Below are 22,672 nucleotides of genomic sequence, written 5' to 3' on the forward strand. Positions count from 1 at the left end.
TGTAAGCAAAATGAAAATGGAAGCGTGTGAAGAAGCGCCCAGCGGACTTGTCTGGAGTTTAACCCCTTGGCCCCTCTGATATATTCCAGATTACAACGATCTGTTAGGACGAGAAAGGGATGTTGTGCGCCCTCCAACCAGTGGCGCCACTCCTCGAGGGCCAGCTTGATGGCGAGGAGTTCTGTTCCCCACATCATAATTCCTCTCAGCGGAGGATAACTTCCTGGAGAAGAAGGCACATGGATGTGATTTTGGAGGTGTTCCCACCCGCTGAGAGAGTATGGCTCCTACTCCTACTTCGGAGGCATCCACCTCCAGGGTGAAAGGAAGGGTCGGATCAGGTTGGCGAAGGACAGGAGCTGAGATGAAGAGACGTTTCAAGTTGTTGAAAGCAATCAGGGCGGTATCAGTCCATTGAAGGCTTTGGGTCTTTTGGCTGGTAGTGGCAGTGAGGGGGGCGGCAGTAGAACTGAAGTTCCGAATGAACCGGCGATATTAGTTGGAGAACCCAATGAAATGTTGGAGAACCTTAACGGTGGTGGGTTTGGGCCAGTTACTGACAGCGGTGACTTTGTTCTCATCCATGCTGACCCCTCCAGGTGTCAGTACGAAGCTGAGGAAGTTAACCGAGATTACATGGAAGGCGCTCTTTTCAGTCTTCACATAAAGGTTATGGTCAAGAAGCCGTTGAAGAACCTTTTTCACATGCTGTATGTGTTCTTTCAGGGAGTGGGAGTAAATCAGGATGTCATCAATGTAGATGGTGAGAAAGCGGTTGATCATAACCTGGAAAACCTCGTTCATAAAGGATTGGAAGACGGCGGGGGCATTAGTAAGGCCGTAGGGTATGACCAAGTATTCGTAGTGCCCTCGTGCGGGGATATAGGCCATCTTCCATTCGTCGCCTTCACTTTTACGGACAAGGTTATATGCACTTCGCAGGTCGAGTTTTGTACAGATGTTGGCGCGGCCCACTTGTTCAAGTGTCGCTGGAATCAGAGGAAGAGGGAAACGGTTCTTGACCATGACGTCATTCAGGGAACGGTAATCAACACATGGACAGAGACCACCGTCCTTTTTTCCAACGAAGAAGAAGCTGGACGCAGCCGGGGAAGAAGGACGAATGAAACCGTTTGAGTGTTTCATCAATGTAGTTCTCAATTGCCTCATTTTCCGGGATAGATAAAGGGTAAACATGGCCCTTCGGTGGGGACACTCCAGGAAGTAAGTCAATAGCACAGTCCCCTGGGCGATGTGGTGGCAGAGTGGAGGCCTTGATTTTGCTGAAGACATTGCTGTACTGGGCGTATTCAGATAGTATGGTGGGTGGCACTGCAGAGGCAGAGTCCTCAATGGTGGTGGCTCTGCAGGGTAGGCTGAGACAACTGATGAAGCAGGTAGAAGACCAGGACAGTAGTTCACCTTGTCGCCACGAGATGGCAGGGTCGTGACGACAAAGCCAGGGGTGTCCGAGGTTGAGTGGCTGTTTGGGGGATGAGAGTTCCATGAGTTGAATGGTTTTGGTGTGGAAGACTCCAATCTGGAGGGTGGCGCTCTGTGTCAGGTGCATAATGAAGCCCGTGCCCAATGGCTGCCCGTCCAGGGTGTTAATCCTTAAGGGAGGGGTGACAGGTGTTAGATCAATGTCAAGCTCTTGTACTAGCTGGTGATCGATAAAATTACCTGCAGCTCCCAAATCTATCAAGCCCTCTATGTACTTTACGTTCACGGTTATCAATACTGGGATGGAGAATTGCTTCTGGGAGATATTCAGAAATAAGGACATGCCTACCTGCATGGCAGCGGGGGGACCCTTCTCATCTCTCAGTGGGCGGCGAACATGGCAATGGCTGAGTAGATAATCTTACCTTCTAAAGTGTAGGCAGAGCCCTTCTTGGATCCGCCTTTGACGTTCGATACATGAGAGAGCAGCATGGCCCTGGTCGGGGACCCAGGACTGGTCTTCAGGCCCTGGTCGGGGACCCAGGACTGGTCTTCAGGCCCATGGGCTCTGGAAGACTCGGACGGGATGACGGAACTGCATGGGCTCTGAAAGACTCGGACGGGATGACGGAATCATGGAAAGAGAAGGTTTCAGGTTCCTGGGTGGCAGAGTTCTTCGGAGGTCGGCGATGAGGTGGTCGATGGAGATGGACATACATACTCGGCAGCTGAATTGTGTCCTTGTTGAAGTTCTATGAAGTCTCCTATAGGACCACCGGAAGGAGAGTGATCGAATACCTCTATGAAGACGATGTGGAAATGGGTCTCGGATCCGAGTTCTGTGCTGTTGGCAGTCCATATGGTGGAGGCCCAATCCAGGGCTTTGCCTGTGAGTAGAGACACAACAAAATCCACCCTGCTCTTGTCGGTGGCGAAGTTAGTGGGGATGTGCTCAATGTATTTGCTGCATTGCATCAGAAATCTGTGACATTTCCCAGGTGAACCGTCAAATTTTCCAGGCATGGGTATGAACGAAGGAGGGCTATGAGTTATGATACCTGGCATCGGAGGAGTAGGGATAGGCTTGCAGAGAAGATGGCAGATTTCCTCCATACGCTCCTCTTGCTGGGTTAGGCGCCGCTGTGGCTCTGCTGATTCCATTCCGTTTTTAGGTGAGGTATTCTGTAATGAATACTCGGGGAGAAAAGGTGTAGATTCAAAATGAACAATACCTCACAAAGGCACAAACAGAATGAACTGAACTAAATAAGGAGCTGATGAAACCAGGTAAGTAACTAACACAGGTTAAATCAATGAACAAATAATGAAAGACGGGGCTATGTTCAAAAACACAAAGAAACAGAACACAAGGTTGACTAAGAAAATAAATACAGAACCTTACAATGTCTTTGTCGTCTCTATTGAAATCGCCCGATCCATCTGTGAGGAATAGGTCGACAGAAAGTCTCTGGTTGTCCGCCAGAGGTCACCATGTCCTTAGTAGTTGTAGTAGTAGCTTTCTTTGTTCTGGAAGTGTTTGTTGGACTGGATACGTTTGATAAGATCTTCCTCGCATCTTTTGTAAAAGTTCTAGACTACTTTACATGCATGTCTTAGTCTTCTTCACTCGTCGAGTTTCAGAGGGTCTTGTAGTTTTAGACCATTTGTCACTTATCCAGCTCGCGCTGCACGTATACTGGTCTAGTAGTTTTACGCCAGTAGCAACCAGGTAATGTACTGGTTTGTATTTAAATTGCAACCATTTCAACGTGCATTCACCGCTCCACATTTTCTGGTCTCAATGGTTGATTATTCAGGGTACAGCTAAGACCACTTTCCACACCGGCAGCAACCCGGCATGTTTTGGTCTAATGTAAATTTCGTTAGCAGTCCTTTTATAACACTCTGGCAAAAGTGGCATTCCATCCCTTTGGCATAATGTCTGTGCTCACGTGGGCGTGGTTACTGACTGGGTAAAACTTTACATGAAAAACAATTCTCTCATTTAGAAGGCTAACATCACATTTCATCTTCTCACAAATAGTTTCATATTTAATCATATACGTTTTCCAACATTTAGATGTGACTCTGACATAAACATTGTGAAAGCTCTTAAAGTTACAATGTTTCCATTATACTGTCTTTAATGACATCACAAAATCACCGACCATTTCCCACATTCTTTATGTTTAGAAATATTGTTTCATTATCCACTTTTGGATGTTGAAGTTCTTTAGCCAAGAGTCTCTCTATACCACAAACATTCCATTCTTGGATACTGAGAGGCAGAACATTTGAAACCCTTTACGAAAGGTCGTTAATTTAAAAAAACTGACCCAGCAGTGGAGAAGGTGGAAAGTTTTAAGTTCCTTGGCGTACATATCACTGACAAACTGAAATGGTCGACCCAAACAGACAGTGTGGTGAAGAAGGCGCAACAGTGCCTCTTCAACCTCAGGAAGCTGAAGAAATTTGGTTTGTCACCGGAGGCAATCTACCCACCCTCCAGGACACCTACAGCACCCGATGTCACAGGAAGCCCAAAAAGATCATCAAGGACAGCAACCACTCAAGCCACTGCCTGTTCACACCGCTACCATCCAGAAGGCGAGTTCAGTACAGGTGCATCAAAGCTGGGACCGAGAGACTGAAAAACAGCTTCTATTTCAAGGCCATCGGTTAAACAGCTGTCACTAGCACAGTGAGGCTGACGCCTACATACAGACTTGAAATTACTGCCCACTTAATAAATGGAACACTAGTCACTTTAATAATGGCACTTTAATAATGTTTACATATCTTGCATTACTCATCTCATACTATGTGTATATACTGTATTCGATACTATCTATTGCATCTAGCCTATGCCGCTCTGACATTACTCATCCATATATTTGTATATGCTTATTCCATTCCTCACTTAGCTTTGTGTGTATTAGGTACTTGTTGTGGAATTGTTAGATATTACATGTCCTTTCCTAGGCCACGTACGTTTACAACTGATAACTCGACGTCTAGGATGTATCACTTCTTTAGTGAATAATCAGCTCGCGCTGTATTCTGGCTGGTCTAGTCAAAATTCCACATTCCAGCGTGGTGATCGTAACCTCCATGTTGAAATTCACCCTTTTAAACGTTAGCACAGCAGTCCTAACATTTCTGGAACTAAATCTTAATTTGTTAGGTTGTAGTTGAAATTAGCCCTTTTACAGGTATGGACACCAGTCCTCATGTCATCGGGAACTAAGGTTGACTTCCGTCAATGGGCTTTTGTACTGTGGAAGAGAAGGGCGTGTTTCATAGTTCTCAACCAATGTCTGTTCACTTGGGCGTGGCCACTAAGTGAGCGTCGTTTACTTATGAAAACAATTCTCTCATTTAGAAGCTAAAATTACATTTAATATTTTCACAAATAGTTTCATATTTAAACATTTAAATTGCACAACAATTCCATGTGAATCTGATAACTGGAATGTGTAGACTTTCCAAGATACAATTTACGTCGTCCTATCATCAGATATAATGTCCCAGACAACAACTGATCTGACATCATATTCTTTAAGTACCAACGGACACTTTCAACTGGTTGAGAACGAAATATTGTTCCATTCCACAACCTTTTGATGGGACCATACTTTCTCTGTGGTAACACAGCACTTTCCAAGAGTCCATTCTGTAGAGTGGAGAGAAAAAGGGGAAAGGTATTTATGGGAGGGTCATAAACCTCACCCAACAGGGCAACATTGTGACAACTGAGTGTACAAAACATTAGGAACACCTGCTATTTCCATGACATAGACTGACCAGGTGAATCCAGGTGAAAGCTATGATCCTTTATTGATGTCACCTATTAAATCCACTTTAATCAGTGTAGATGAAGGCGAGGAAACAGGTTAACCTTTTACTGCGTTGGGCAAAATCAGGGTCACACAGAGTGTTTCTTGGTAGTCTTAAACAAATCTACTTTGAAACAAAAGTATACACCTCACACACATGGTTATGGGCTTAAAAAAAGACACCTGTACCTATAAGGTTCTGCTTTTCTTTTCTTAGTCAACCTTGTGTGCCTTTTCTTTGTGTTCTTGAACACAGCCCTGTTTCTTTGTGTCCTGGAACGTAGCCCTGTCTTTCATTTTTGTTCATTGATTTCACCTGTGTTCGTTTCTCACCTGGTCTCATCAGCTCCCTATTTAGTTCAGTTCTTTCTGTTTGTATGGTTGTGAGGTATTGTTTGTTTTTGACTATTGCCTGCGACCACGATTCTTGCCTTCTGTGAAGGCTTAATAAACATCTGCTGCGCTCTGCATGTGAATCTACACCTTTTTCTCTCAGAGTATTCATTACAGTACCATGTCAGATATAGAGTTGAAATGTATACAATTTTGAATTTGCATCCCAATATTACACTTTATATACATCACAGAAGACAGAAATATAACAAAACCTTTTGACATAGAAACACTGGCTATGAGGCTGTTTAAAAAAAATCATGTTTATTAATTATGAAATTAACATTCCACGCATGAAGCCACGAGGTCAGGGTTTCTTGGAAAATATATGCAACTATACGTAAATATCGGTACATTTCATTGCCATTATGCCTAAAAAAAAATGCAATATAGACAAAAACAAATAATGAAATACCCATAAATATATTTTGTTTATTTTTCCCCCTTAAAAACACTCTTTACATATCTGTCTAGGTTGGAACTGTTGCGGTTAAAATAAATAAATAATACAATAAATAATTTCATTCTGAACTGGAATAAACGGATTGATCACATCACAGATGTATAACAGAACACACACACACACACACACACAGGCATTTTGATCGTGCAACCCTATGTATCAGGCCTACTGTACATCTTACTGTATAAATTCTTGTTGATAGAAAGTCTAGGTTGGAACTGTTGCTGTTAAAATACATGTTTTTTTATTCTGAACTGGAATAAACTAATTGATCACATCACACATGTAGACCAGAAAACACACACATACACACAGTCCTAATGAGAGGTGTGTGTGTGGCTGGTTGAAGTTTTCAACAAGCATGTCTATTCTGGGCTCAGTTTTTGACAGTGCAAAACAGGTCATGCTCAGCATTGATACTGTTTCTGTACTTGAGAACCCTGACTTGCATAGGTATGTGGTGCCAAACTGGATCAGAACATCTACTGCTTTCTCAGTCAGGCAGGAGACCGCTTCCTGCTACAGATGAGCAACCCAGAACTGTGTGAGTGTTTGCCTCAAAAAGCATCTAGCTTCAATCCGTTTATTCCAGTTCAGAATACAAATTATTACTTGCAAACAGCAACAGTTCCAACCTAGACTTGATTTCAACAATAATTTATGCAGTAAAATGTACAGTAGGCCTGATAATTTTTCATCTTCATCTGTACTGTTTCTTAGGGTTGCACTATCAGGAGCTAGTTAGCTTGCTTTGGCTAACGTTAGCTATTAACTGTGTAACGTTACAAGGCAAGGGGATTGTTTGAAAGAGAAACTCACATCTACTACTATGAGAGATAGTACTCCCTTATTTCTGCTTATCATCACTTGTTATAAAATGACAACAATACCTTGTTAGTTGACTTACTTTTCCACTTTCGAAGCACTGTTTCCTGAAGCATTCTGCCCTGTTCTGAAATAACTCCCTGGGTTTACCGTCATGTACAGTAGTGCCTGGATGTTTGGTCAGGACGTGTCGTTTTATTAATTTGTTCGTTTTGAGAGACTCATTACTAAGCACTTCCCCACACAAAACACATTGTGGGCGCTCCTCATTATTTTTCAAAGTTTGTATGAAAGACACAAACATTCATCACTGTATTTGCGTTTCATGCCGATTGAGCTCAGTCAGGACTCTTGGCTAGCATGAGTCCATTTCATGACAGTGGTGAGGAATAACAAGTCAGTGGCTTGAACGACAGCACTGCCGCGTGTGAGTCGCGGAGTGATCTTCAAGAAAACTGCAGAAAAAATATCCAGTAAACCGCGAAGCACACGGGCATCTCCCACTACCTCTCCCACTCGCGCAGCTGCAGAGACCGCTGCTAAGCAGAGAGCACACTGAGCCGAGAGCCAGTTGCACTTGGCCAAATCAATTCCAGTAATTAATGAAATAATTATACATTTACTTCGCGACCCACCATTAACAGGTCCGCGACCTTTGGGTCGTGACCCATACTTTAAGAAACGCTGCACTGGGTCATTTGACTGCAGGACATAGCTACAGAAGGATTTTTAAGCCTTGAGACAATTGAGACATGGATTGTGTATGTGTGCCATTCAGAGGGTGAATCGGCAAGGCAAAATATTTAAGTGCCTATTAATGGGGTATGGTATTAGGTGCACCGATTTGAGTGTGTCAAGAACTGCAATGCTACTGGGTTTTTCACGCTCAGCAGTTTCCCATGTGTATCAAGAATGGTCCACCACCCAAGTCCTCATTGAATGCATGCTGTGTCCTTCCTTGCTCAGGGTTCAGCAACCTGATGGAGTACAAGAAGACACACCACAGACAGAGTTCACCTGTGACCAGTGTGCCAACTCCTTCAACATGTATAGGAAACTGCTGCAAGAACATACACTCAGAGGAGAAACCGTACACCTGCCAGATCTGTGGTGCGTATCGACCTGTACCTGTGATTATGGTGTTCCTATTAGAACAGCCTCTGAGGGGACGGACTCTGAGGCTGTCCAAATATGGAAACCTTATTTTATCAATGCAGACATGAAGAACACAGGAACAGTTTGGGACTATTAGAAAACTGTAAATGTCACTGAATGTATTTTTCCACATCCAGGCAACAGTCTTTTTTGTTGTTGTAAAAGGGCAGTTATTGGAACACAATCATTTTTGTACAATGTCAATGGTTGATTGTCTTTACATGTGTATCTCATATCAATCCGTACCATTAGGAAAGACCTTTGAAGGGTCGGGCGACTGCGTCACCACGTGAGAACGCACACCGGCGAGAGACCCTACCTCTGTAACACATGCGGCAAGAGCTTCACCTGCTCAGCTGTCCTGAGGAGACACTGTAGCATGAATTGCAAGCCAACGCCCAACAACGCCAGCCCTGAAATAGAGGACTCAGAGCAGCCTAGCAGTAGCAGCACTGACGGAAGTGGAGGAGGTCCATTCCAAAAGCCTGTCAGCCACAAAATACCCTTTGTACCTAGGCAACCACCACCACCCTTCACTACCATGATGGGGCCTTTGGCGCCACCAGCACATGAAGAAGCTCTCGGCCCCAGACAGTTACAGTGGGGCCCTCCCAGGGGCCATCCTCACCAGTGGTGCCCCTTACAGGGCAAGCGAGGGGCCCTTCTTTTCCAGTGTAACAATATGGGGTCTGTCCATGAAAACACTGCAGAATGACAATGACATGGAGCAGTGAAAGTTGGAGCAAGTATTGTGTATCTAACGTGGCTTCATTTCTTTGTTTCCTCTCCTTCATCTGCACTGAGTTTGAAGACACTGTTGTAGGGAAAGCCGCATGAGGATACCTATTGGTATTCATCTTTCATCTGTTCAGTTATTTCACATCATTGTAGATGAAGGGAAGGGGATGAGAAAAGGAGGCCACTTTAGTCTATTCAGAACTGGCAATAGAATTCCCTTATGAAGGAAGACTGCTCAGCACTATGATATTATCTAACTTGAATCTATTCAGAACTGGTTATAGAATTCCCTTATGAAGGAAGACTGCTCAGCACTATGATATTATCTAACTTGAATCTATTCAGAACTGGCTATAGAATTACCTTATGAAGGAAGACTGTTCAGCACTATGATATTATCTAACTTAAAGAAATTTCAAAATCACTCTCAGTTATTTCTTACCTTTATTTAACTAGGCAAGTCAGTTAAGAACAAATTCTTATTTTCAATGATGATCTAGGAACAGTGGTAACTGCCTTGTTCAGGAGCAGAATGACAGATTTTTACCTTGTCAGCTCGGGGATTTGATCTTGCAACCTTTTTGGTTACAAGTCCAACACTCTAACCACTAGGCTACCTGCCGCCCCAGGCAGGTAGGATGTATTGTTTGTGTATATTCTTTATGAATAATGTAATAAAATAAAAGGTGCCAAAATATATGGCTTTTTTGGTTGTTTTAAAATACGTAGTAGGATATTGAATGTTCGTGCAGTAATGCTGCAATGGTGTACTTTGTAAGCCTGCTCTGTCCATAGCTTGTATGAGGTAATGAAGGAACTCTTACCACCCACCCAACCCCCCACATAGAGAAAATAAATTTCTAGTTCATTAGGGCTTAAATAAATGTCCCCTTTAGTGGCTCCAAGCGAGTGGCTACGTTATCTCTTCAGAAACAGGGATTTAGTCTTCAGTCTGAGTTCTCTGACCTCCCCATGACACTACTATCTCCAGCAAGATAATATTAGGTATGAACATGAAGTCATGAGAATGATCACAACTAAGGTCTATTGATTGAGAATAGGTGCAGACCATGTTGCGGAGCAGAGAAGATCTCAAAAAGCCTGAGACCAGTACTGCAATGGTGTTTTATTTATTGACTATAAGTTCACAATTTCAGGTGAATGGGAACAATAGCAAAAGCATGGCAAAATATCTATCAGCAGGTCTTCCCTCCCACAGCGCTACAACAGGTGCGCCAAATCTACAATGCCTTCAGAAAGTATTCATACCCCTGGACTTATTCCACATTTTGTTGTGTTACAGCCTGAATTCAAAATGTATTAATTCGATTTTGTTTTCACCCATCTACACACAGTACCCTATAATGACAAAGTGAAAACATGTTTTTAGAATGTTAGCAAATGTATTGAAAATGAAATACAGACAATATCTAATTTACATTAGTATTCACACCCCTGAGTCAATACTTTGTAGAAGCACCTTTGGAAGCGATTACAGCAGTGAGTCTTTCTGGGTAAGTCTCTAAGAGCTTCCAACACCTGGATTGTGCAACATTTGCCCAATCTTTTCAAAATTCTTCAAGCTCTGTCAAATTCGTTGTTGATCATTGGTAGACAACCATTTTCAGGTCTTGCCATAGATTTTAAAGTACATCTAAGTCAAAACTGTAACTCGGCTACTCTAGAACATTCACTGTAGTCTTGGTAAGCAGCTCCAGTGTAGATTTGGCCTTGTGTTTAAGGTCAATGTCCTGCTGAAAGGTGAATTGATTTTCCAGTGTATGGTGAAAAGCAGACTCAACCAGGTTTTCCTCTAGGACTTTGCCTGTGCTTAGCTCCATTCCATTTCTTTTTCTATCCTGAAAAACTCCCCAGACCTTAACGATTAAAAGCATACCCATAACCAGTGCTGATTTTAGCATGTAAATCTTGGTGGGGCCCAAACAAATTTAAAAAGTGATGCATGCCAGCAAAGCCACTACACAACACGACACTAAACAATACATTTGTTGCACTATAACGGTGACCAACGGTACGCACAAACTGTTAGGTCCCACATAAAGCTGTCCCAACAGCAGAGCTTTCTTTTCAGCACTATGGGGTGAATCCTTACCACAGCTACACCTGGCTATCAGCGGAGCCTTGACTGGCAGCGAAACAGTTCATTCAGCCTCATTTACTGCCTTTTAAAATAAACATGGCTGACTTGCTTAAACAAATGTGGTTTCTACTGACAATTGAGATACACAAACTATGGCATAAGGGAACGACGAGTGGATAAAAGGCAATCCTTTTGATTCAGAAATTAATGAGCGAGCTAGGATGGACGTAGTCAATACAACTATTTGTTCAGCACTTTTGAAATGTACAGCGACACACTTCAGAAGATGAGCCATTCTTACAGTATTCTTTCTGTACACCAAGTCAGAACCGTAGGATAAATAAAAGGGGCATATAAGCAGACAATGAAAGCTCTTTCAATATTCAATGATTACATTTCTCTAAAACAGGCTATAGGCTACATGTGCACGATCAAGTCAGAACAGTAGGCTAAGTTATGAGGGGGAATGGGACCAAATTATTAGGGTGAGAAACATGGGCTACTAACAGCTCACTACACAACATACACTTACTATTGCTTTCTTGGCTACAGTATACATATCTCCCTAGCATATTACATAAGCACAAAGACAGGTGAAATAGATCAAGGTGTGACATATTTTCCGCTGGCTGCCCCACCACCACAGAAAGCACAGAGCTAGGCTGAAACACCTGCATTTTGGAGCTGCCTTACTCAGTAAAACAAAAAAGAGACCATGTTTGTATTTTGCAAACTGATATGTGACACATTAATGCCAAAATAACATTCCCCACCTGCACTGAATAACGGGTCGCCACTGCCCATAACATAATGCATCCACCGCTATGCTTGAAAATATGGAGAGTGGTACTCAGTAATGTGTTGTATCGGATTTGCCCAAACATAACACTTTGTATTCAAGTGTCAATGGTGTATTGGAGGCGAAGTCAGGTGCAGGAGAGCAGAGTATAATGAACAGGCACACTTTTATTAAAGTTCCAAAAATGAGAGCACTACATAAATCAAACGCGCTCAAAAAACAGAACATAAACGTAAAGCGCGTAAACTAACACCACATAACATGAAACAATTACACACAAAACATTATGGGAAACAGAGGGTTAAATACAAGTAGATTGATTGGGGAAATGAAAACCAGCGCATAAACTAACACCACATAACATGAAACAATTACACACAAAACATTATGGGAAACAGAGGGTTAAATACAAGTAGATTGATTGGGGAAATGAAAACCAGGTGTGTATGGAAACAAGACAAGACAAATGGATATATGAAAAATGGAGCGGTGATGGCTAGAAAGACGGTGACGTCGATCGCCGAACGCCGCCCGAACAAGGAGAGGAGCCGACTTCAGTGGAAGTCGTGACATCAAGAGAAAAAGTGAATTGCTTTGTCTTTTTTTTTGCTGTATTACTTTAGTACCTTGATGCAAACACAATGCATATTTTGGAATATTCTTTATAGGCTTCCTTCTTTTCACTCTGTCAATTAGATTAGTATTGTAGAGTAACTACAATGTTATGATCCATCCTCAGTTTTCTCCTATCGCAGCCATTGAACTTTGTAACAGTTTTAAAGTCACCAAGGAAATCCCTGGGCGGTTTCCTTCCTCTCCGGCAATTGATATAGGAAGGACGCCTGTATATTTGTAGTGACTGGGTGTATTGATATACCATCCAAAGCTTGATTAATAATTTCACCATGCTCAAAGAGATATTCATTGTCAGGTAATTTTTTTTTTTACCCATCTACCAATAGATGACCTTTGCGAGGCATTGGATTATTTTTTTTAAATTAAATGTTCAGCTCATTATCAATGTTTCTTTCTTTTTGATTAGATTTAAAATAGTCTTTCAAGGTTTAGATGTAAAACCATTATCTCCCTAGACCTGCTCCTATGTGTTATCTCGTGTGTAGCCTATGCATGGAATGTAGGCTAATGTTGTTACATCACTTGGCTGCCAGCAGCAGCATCCGCTCGGAGGGACCGCCTTTGAGGAGCATCAACGAGAGCTTGACCATATTGTGTATCTACAACATCTTAAATCGGCTGAGTCACACATACACCGGCGGTCTCAGTTATAACAATAAAATAGGACAACAACACCAACAAGGATTAAAATAAAAAACGTTAGCAGGTAAGGGTTGATGTATTAGTCAATGTCATATACAGGTTTATCGTTCTTATTATCATAAATAGTGCTAATTGAAAGTAACATCCAAAGGATACTACAAAGGATGTTTTATTTGCGAGCGCTCCTTCTGGTATCCTATAATGAAATTAACAAAATAATCCACGTTCCATATCTATGTTATCAATTGCAGTGTGTTTGATATGCAGGTGTGTTTTTGTTTCAGCTCAGGAATGATTGGCTACGTTAAGATAAAACTAAAACAATCATATGCCATTCATAATTTAGACGACGCATAGGCCTACATGTATTCGTCATACAATCACTATTAAACGCCCTGTCCTTCTCCGAACAGGTTTTATACCCTATCGTCTCGAAAAATGGTTAAATTGGGGAATAATTTAAGTGACAAAAACAACGCCAAAACCAACGCCAAAACAGTCTCAGAAGATGGATTCGACACCATTCCCCTCATAACACCCTTAGATGCCAGTCAACTGCAGTTTCCTGTACTCGACAAGGTAATATTTATTCAAGTGAATTGAAAGCCTATTGGTGCAGTATATCTACTCTACCCATCGTCAATGTTTTTATGGAGTTGTTTTCTTTACAGGATGAAATAATATGAATGAGACCAACTAAGGATCCAATAGAAATAAACGTGTCCAATGTAACCACTATTTTGTCAATAGCCTCAATAGAAATCTATCAATCTATTCACCATTACACACATGAAGGAAATAGCCTAGTTACACCTTCATGCATGCCTATGATCAACATGATTTATTTACATCTTGGCATTTGCCATTGTGTTTCAGGTGGTGGTAAAGACCAAAACAGACTATGATGGGGAGCACAAGAAGAGCAAGCTGCACTCCCCCAAGATAGCAGCATTCTCAATAAGCGTCATCGAAGGGGTATCTGAGCGACTTAAAGTAAGATATGTTTTCTTGTTCTTGTTCTTGTTCTTGTTTTTCACCCAAACCCAAGCCCCCCTTGATTAATTCAACTGTTGCCATGGCAATGATCGTGTAATTGTCATGTCTCACTCAGTTTTTTTCTCTCCATTGTTTTATTTAACCTTTGTTTAACTAGGCAAGTCAGTTAAGAACAAATTCTTATTTACAATGACAGCCTACCAAAAGGCTTAAAGGCCTCCTGCGGGGACGGGGGCTGAGATTAAAAATAAATTAAATAAAAATATAGGACAAAACACACATCACGACAAGAGAGACAACACAACAGTACATAAAGAGAGGCCTAAGACGACAACATAGCATGGCAGCAACAGATGAGTTTGCATAGAGGTCTTTGAGAAGCAAATTGCTAGGCTACAGATCACCTGAAGAAGCCATACCTGCTCACTATCTAAGAGTGGTCCATCAAAAACATTGGTGCGAATGCATTCCATGACATCCCATAGCACAATTGATTTCTATATCTGTAGTGCTCAAATGCTCTTTGTGGTATTTTCCAGCTCGCTATGCTGATATCTTTGTATCTGAAGTCTTAAAGCATAATCCGTTATCAGATAGAGCAAGACATTTACTTTTCTGTAGGCAATATGCACACTGTAGTTGAAAGGAACATTCCCTACCTGGTTTCTTTCTTCTCTGGCTCCATGCTGGTTTTGCATAGCAGCCCTTGATATCAATTCTTTAATGATTTCCGCAAGATGTTTCTAACTCTAATAGAGAAATATGACATCATCTACATCCTGGAAAATCAGAAGGAACTCTTAGTAAACCTGTGTCAATAAAAATCGATGATATAATACACTAAGTTTGGGACCGTGATCAAGACAAAATCAGGTCCCATATTTATAAAGTGTTCCAGAGTAGGATTGCTGATCTAGGACCAGTTTTGCCTTTTTTATTATACTGGTCTTAGTACAGCACTCCTTCTCTGAGACGCTTTATGAATACGGGCCCTGGCCTCATAACTGAGGCTGGCATATTTGACAAAGTGATTTTCCCGTCAACTCTCTCCCACTCCCCGCCTCCTCAGTTCCTCGAAACGCCTGTAGCCATTGCATAATACCCTAGAGATGTCAGTGCAATGTACTTTTACTCTTTTAAAGACATCATGTGCCTCACTCTGTTCGGTCTAACGTCCAATACCTATTCCCTAATCAACCCCTTAGACATGTCTTGATGAGTCCTCGTAGAACTGAAGTAATAGGATAGGTGCAATCTGGCCCCGTATTCATAAAGTGATTCAGAGTAGGAGAGCTGATCTAGGATCAGATCGCCCCCAGTCAATGTAAACTTATTCATTATGATCTAAAAGGGAAAACTGTTCCTGGATCAGCATGCCTACTCCTTCTACTGAGACGCTTTATAAATACGGGCCATGAAATAATTGGATTGGTGGAGGCAAAATAGTAATAACTTCACCTATCCCTGTGGTTGGGCAAATGGAGATTCTGTCATATGTCTTACACCCATCTAGTTCAGTAATCTACCACAGAGTAGTTTCTAGTGGCTAGCCATCTAGGGATTGATTTGGGCTTGGGCATAGTGTGACCTATCAGTAACCCAGAGATGATGTTTGTGTCTCTCATCTTCCTAGGTCACTCTGCTGGTGACTTGTGCTTTGGCATTTCTGGTCTGCGTGATGTTTCTGGTGGTCTATAAAGTCTACCAGTATGAGCAGCCCTGTCCAGATGGCTTCATGTACACGGTAAGCAACTACAGTAAGCATCCCACTGGGCACACACTGGTTGAATCAACGTTGTTTAAATGTAATTTGTCAGCGTATTGTGACGTGGAATATATGTGGAAAATGCATTGGATTTGAAAAAAGTCATCAACCTCGGCTCGGTTTCCCGATAGAGATGGAATTTAGGCTTATGGACCTTAGGCTTAACTATGCATCATAGAAATAACATCGGAAGATGTCACACCCGTTTCCCAAAACACAACGCAGTGCACTCGTTACAAAGTTAAACTTAACTGAGTCGCTTCAGGAGCTGTCTCGTGCTGAAAATGACTCCAGAATATAGGCTAAAGAGCTCCCTGTTGCTCTTAAAATATTTAGGGTTCTTTTTTACACAATAGTTTCCCCATCATGAGAATACATGTTCTGTAGTCTATTATGTATGTAAGGGTTTGTATTATGTTTGTCATGTGTTATGTATTCTAAGTGTTTACTCGTACCATTTTTGTAAGCAATCTTTGATTAAGTAAAATCTGAATTTGTCAGTTTGTCTAAACTGTGAGCAAGAATGAATAAAAGTTGTTTGTTTGCTATAGACAATATCAGCTTGACCTAAAAATAGGATATGATGACAATGGTTTTCGTAATTGCTCAACAAATCATTGTAGCCTAATGGCAGGCAGGAATTGGGTTTCAAGTAGGCCTAACAGATATTCTACAATTAAATCATTAAACAATTAAAATAATTAAACATGAAGTAGCAAGTTAAGCGACTTTGCTATAGACCTAATATGTTGACCTTTAGGTTATTGGTTAGATTACAACGAAATGCGTCAGATTGTAGATAATAGTAGCCTATAGGCCTAATAGATACGAATATGGAATAGACTCAGATGTTGCCTAATGGCTTAATACTAGGTAGGTCTATCAATTGCACATGAAAGTGCTGTCAACATTTAACCTAATTATATAATAGCTAGATTATTATGCTATTTCAGTTTTCATAAAAAAATCAAATGTATCCTTGCTTTGCTTGTTTAAAACATTGCACACTTTTTAGTCAATTCAACTATGACGATTTCAGTGGTCACAGAGAGACAGATAAACATGTTATGTTATGATAAACATTCTATGTTTAGCTGGGATTTTCTGTGTGTAAAGTGGGTAAACGGTGATCTAATGATGCACTTTGCTGTTCTATGAGGGGTCTGAGGCAGGCGTTAGATTACGAGCAATTTCAAGTGCAACGTTAATAAAGACAGTTTTGGGAAACGGCTAACGATTCTAACGATTAACTTAGTCTTAAGATGCTTTTGGGAAACCGGGCCCAGTCATGTTTTCATCTCATTTCAACCAGCATTGTAAACATTGAAATTAGGGTAAAACTTCAACGTAAATGCATTTGACTTAACCTGATTAACAAGTTGTTACATCGATCTAATTTCAACATAATCATCAGAACTATGTATATGTTGAAATTGCATTGACAATTCCACGTAGAATTTTTTATCCTTCATCAATATATATTGGGTGGTTGAAATTCTGTAGAATTTCATATTTGATTAGACATTTGACCTTGTTTCACTGTTGATAGGAAAAGGATATTTGAATCAACGTCATTGTTTCAACATCATTCTATCAACCGAAATAGATATATTTAAATAAAATGTGATGCCAGTCCAATAATTGTGATGCCAGTCCACTCCTACTGGAATACGAGGAGTAATGCACTTCAGTGAGAATAAGTCTACCATCCAGATTCATACCTCTATGTATCCTGTTTAGCTTTGGAAACAAGCTGTGTTCGATTCAGCTGAGCTATACTGTTAACACATTTAGACATTGATCAGCTTCCATACTCTTTTGCGTAGGCTACCTAAATGACACTGCATAGCTGAAAGTAGAGCATGACCGATATGGAATTTTTGGATCCGATATTGATTCCAAATTTAGAGTGGAAATATTCGCCGACAACCCATATCTATTATTATAGCTAGAATAAAAATACAACCTTTTTCTGTATGGATTGTGCTTAAAACAGCCCTACGATACTCAGAAAGCTGATTTCTTAAATTTGAGGAAATTACATTAAAGTAAGTGCCACATAGAATTTAGGTGCACCAGAAAGCTGAGATTATTTAATGGAAAAACTGTGTTACTCTAGTGAAAGGAGGATAAACTGCACTGATTCCAGCAAAAATATTTTTCCCAAGGCTCTGAAAACTGAGCTGCCTCATGCTAGCCAGCTGGGAAACGACATAGGACACATTTTCAATGTATTGCTATTTAGCTATGTTTTCATCAATTGTAAGGCTATAGCCACTGAATTCTGGTAGTCGTCACTTGAAAGGAAAAATATAAATCACAAAATGCGCCGCTGAAACAGCGTTGCCTCAGTGAAAGGTCCTTGCTATCCGGACTCCTTGGGTTGTCCCTACTCCATTGAAGTTGACATTTAAAATGATTAAGGTTCGGGTTTAGCGTATGTATGTCCTAAGGATCCCAGATATCACTAAGCTCCATGAACGCCGTCAAAAACTCTCACACAGCTAGTTATCTGGCTAGTTAGTTAGCTAGCACGCGTCATGGAAATGGCGATTAGTGAAACGTGAATTTGAACCAGTGCCTATAAAGTGACAATGAATCCATACATCAAAACGTAGCTACGAAGCGCTACTTTGTAACCTGCTATGTTTTTTTAGTGTCTCTGAAAAAAATTGAATGACAGAGCTTGAGGAATACCATTTGAAAAGAGCAAATATAACACCAGATTTCGCTGGCTTCACTAAAGGGCTGTAACTTTGTGTAGGGTGGTAGTGTCCAGTCTTGCTGTAGCGCACCAAGGCAAGATAGGCTTATAGCCATGCAAAGAGTGCCCTCTTCAGGACAAATAATAAAATGCAACAACAACAAAAATGTCATTCTATTTAAAAAAAAAAAAAAAAGTTTTCTCCGCATTTTATATCGGTCATTCTCGGTGGATTAAACGGCGATACAAATACATCGGTAAAAGGTTCATATCGGCAGATATTATCGGTCACCGAGAATGACGTTTCTTACACAAGCTGTATGTGAAAGTAAATTCGGAGTGAGGTTGGGTTTATGTAGGCTACATTGACATCTGATTTGCCATAAGGACAATCATTGGTTCATGGCACACTCCGAATTTACTTTCACATACAGCTTGTGTAAGAAACGTTTGTCCATGGTTGATTGGATCGTTCCAAGTTTAGAAGTAGTTACCATTAGCCCTATAAATGGGATGCCAAATTCATGATATTAGTAGAACACTTTTACCTTTGGATATTATCTCTGCTATTCATTACAAGTGGCCCGATTAAGAAATCATAGGCTCTGGGGCTATTAAAACACTTTATGTTGGTGTTTCTTCTTTTTTTGGGCAGTTACCTGTATGCGCTTGTCCACAGTTCTTTTTTTATAAACTTTTAGAAACAAAATTATGCTCTCTGCTGTATTTTGAACATTGAAAGTGGGCTCCAGTCGTATTTTATTATTATTCTCTGCTTCGGGCCCACATACACTTGTGTAAGAAAAGTTAGTTACTTTGAACTATTCAATGTTATGTAGGTAGTCTATGCAAATGAGTATGGAAGCTGATCAATGTCTGAACATGTTGACATGATAGCTCAGCCGAAACGTACACAGCTTGTTTCCCAAGCCAAGCAGGGTACATACAGTGCATTCGGAAAGTATTGACTTTTTCAGACACCTTGACTTTTTCCAAATTGTGTTGCGTTACGGCCTTATTCTAAAATGTATTAAATCGTTTTTTTCCATCATCAATCTACACACAATACCCCATAATGACAGAGTAAAAGCAGGTTTTTAGACATTTTTGCAAACTTACACAAAAAAATTAACTGAAATATGACATTTACATAAGTATTCAGACCCTTTACTCAGCACTTTTTTAAAGCACCATTGGCAGCGATTACAGCCTCGAGTCTTCTTGGGTAGGACGCAACAAGCTTGGCACACCTGTATTTGGGGTGTTTCTCCCATTCTTCTCTGCAGATCCTCTCAAGCGCTGTCAGGTTGGATGGGGAGCGTTACTGAACAGGTATTTTCAGGTCTCTCCAGAGATGTTAGATCGGCTTCAAGTCCGGGCTCTGGCTTGTCGAAGAGTCCCGAAGAGAGTCCCGAAGCCACTCCTCCATTGTCTTGGCTGTGTGCTTAGGGTTGTTGTCCTGTTGGAAGGTGAACCTTCTTCCCAGTCTGAGATCCTGAGTGCTCTGGAGCAGGTTTTCATCAAGGATCTCTCTGTACTTTTCTCCGTTTATCTTTCCCTCGATCCTGACTAGTCTCCCAGTTCCTGCCGCTGAAAAACATCCTCACTGCATGATCCTGCCACCTGTCTCATAGCAAAAGGGTCTGAATACTTATGTAAATGAAGGTATTATTATTATTATTTTTGCAAACATTTCTAAAAACCTGTTTTCATTTAGTCATTATGGGGTATTGTGTTTAGATTGATGAGGATTTTTTAAAATTTAATATTTTACAATAAGGCTGTAACGTAACAACATTTGGAAAAAGGGAAGGGGTCTGAATACTTTCCGAATGCACTGTATAGTATGCATCTGGATGGTAGACTTGTTCTATCCCTCATATACCGGTACTCACTGTTCAGGCAGGAATTGTTGGACTGGCTTCACATTTTATGTCAATATACCTCTTTATTTAGGTTGATGGCATAACGTTGAAACAATGATGTTGATTAAAACATTCAATTTGACTCTCAACATTGAAACATGGTCAAATAAAATGTCTAATCAAATATAAAATGAAACAACTTAAAACCCAACGTTTCAATGTGTAATTTAACGCAATTTCAATGTATACATAGTTCTGAAGATTATGTTGAAATTAGATTGATGTAACAACCTGTTTGTCAGGTTTAGTCAATGTAATTAAGTTTTACTCTTATTTCAATGCTTACGACGCTGGTTGAAATAAGATGAAAACAGTGCTGGCAGATGATATATTTTTTTAATCTAATGTATTTTTCCACGTTGATTCCACATCACAATGTATTGATAAATTATGTTGAAACAACCAATGTTTGCCCAGTGGGATGCCTCTTCTAGGTACCAATGAAGACCGCCTTTCAAAAAAAATGCAGCATACAATTGCAAGACAGAACTTCAATCAATTCTCCTTTCTTTTTATTGGCACCTTGATGTTACCTTCTTTTCAGTAACGACAACAAGACATGTTTTCACAAGCACTTCCAGGTCTTATCTTGTCAACATTTTTAGATTCTGCCTCTTGTTCCTATGCTAAAATCGCTCTCTCCCTCTTGCAGCAAGGTCGGTGCATGCCGACGGGGATATACGGCTACTACCCCCCTGGTGGGCGCGGGCGTCTCTTCACCATCATCAACCACTACAACATGGCCAAGCAGACCATCACCCGGTCCGTGTCCCCGTGGATGACCGTCATGTCAGAGGAGAAGGTCACCCAGCAGGAGACCGAGACCCACCAGAAGCTGGCCTAATACACTGGGCTGTATTCAGAGAGGTGAAACGTTAAGAATGTTACAGATACAATTGCAATGAATAGAGCCGACCTGATGCCCAATTCTACATGAGCGCTAATCATATGTGTGCTACAAAATGTATTTCTATCTCAGCGTTTTGTAACGTTGCACCCTTCTGTACTAGGATCACCATCTAGCCCTGTGAAAAAAGGATACGCGGTGCCATTCAGGCAAACTCCAAATCTGGAAAAGCGTTGGAGCTAAAATGATTGTTCCTGAGCTGCACCAGTTTGAATTGTTATTGTAGAACTGCAATATATCAGAAAAAGTATTGTTTTCAATTAGTTCAATTATTTTACAGATGCCTTTGTGTAAGCAGACTGGAACAGGGGTTGGAGGGATATTGGTTTTGCTTGAATAGCGTCCGCGGTTAGTTAAAATAATTTGAGAGGCGAACACGCACACAAACGTGTGTTGCCACATACTCGTTGACAAAACATATTTTTACACAAATGTAAAATGGGGAATAAAATCTCAGTAACCCAAATATAAACTGACTGAACCATCTAGTGTCTGTGGAGCTGGTTTAACCACACATGCCTTTACAAGGCTTCTGCATTTCACACAAGCAGACTGTCTTTGTTACAAAAATACATATGAAGTACTGTCAGAGAATGTCCCGTTTAGCCCTTGAGATCCAGCTAAAATGACTGATAAAAAAATTAAGTTTTTCTCCTAGATGGTTTTGCCTCCTCTATTTGTGGATGAATGGGGTATGACTCACTTGAAGATGCATTTTGACGATCTAAAATCTTAATACAATGCAAAAGTCATGTCCTATTGATGTTTTGGAAGTCAAATGACTCCAATGTGTAGGGGCGTTTTAATTCTTGGTCTTGTTCAGTAAGCACGAAACAGGGGAACACATTTTGAAACAGGGAGATACTACCTAAACTTGTCCAATAAGAAATGCCCATTTTCTGTTTCAAAACACTTTGCAACGCTGTGCTATACTGAACACGGCCCTGGTATGACGCTCACTATATTTGTCTGTAGAGCTCACCTTTATTGTGGACACTGATCATGTCAAGGTCTTCAGAAAGCATGTGAATGCTTATTGATACTGCATAGCATATCCCATGTCTTGTTGATACTGAATGTTTTTGCCTTGCTCTTGAATGTAACGTGTAATGCCATTGATTAGGGTTCTGTAGTTGTCAGTCACCCTAAAAAGGCAGTCAAGTCATACAGATATACCAGACTGAGGGAAGGGTGCAATGCAACTCTAAAAATGACATCTTTGACAGGAGAAATAATTGCTTTAAAAAAAAAAAAGTGTCATTTTAGTTTTTTCAATGATACAATGACTTAAACAGAAGTAAATTTGATGCTGTTTTTTTGGGGACACTTGAGGTAAATGGATTG

General features: G+C 40.8%; 1 protein-coding gene across 1 annotated transcript; it reads left to right on the plus strand.

The window, feature by feature from the left end:
- Nucleotides 1–12,922: 12,922 nt before the first annotated feature.
- On the plus strand, nucleotides 12,923–21,985 carry LOC139564597 (neuronal vesicle trafficking-associated protein 1-like). Its single transcript, XM_071384243.1, has 5 exons — nucleotides 12,923–13,095; nucleotides 13,445–13,610; nucleotides 13,908–14,024; nucleotides 15,661–15,771; nucleotides 21,074–21,985. Exons 2-5 carry the CDS (start codon nucleotides 13,470–13,472, stop codon nucleotides 21,263–21,265), a joined length of 561 nt encoding a protein of 186 aa, XP_071240344.1. The 5' UTR covers nucleotides 12,923–13,095; nucleotides 13,445–13,469; the 3' UTR covers nucleotides 21,266–21,985.
- Nucleotides 21,986–22,672: the final 687 nt, after the last annotated feature.

This window comes from Salvelinus alpinus, chromosome 2, assembly GCF_045679555.1.
Source record: "Salvelinus alpinus chromosome 2, SLU_Salpinus.1, whole genome shotgun sequence".
In the NCBI taxonomy this organism is placed as follows: Eukaryota; Metazoa; Chordata; class Actinopteri; order Salmoniformes; family Salmonidae; genus Salvelinus; species Salvelinus alpinus.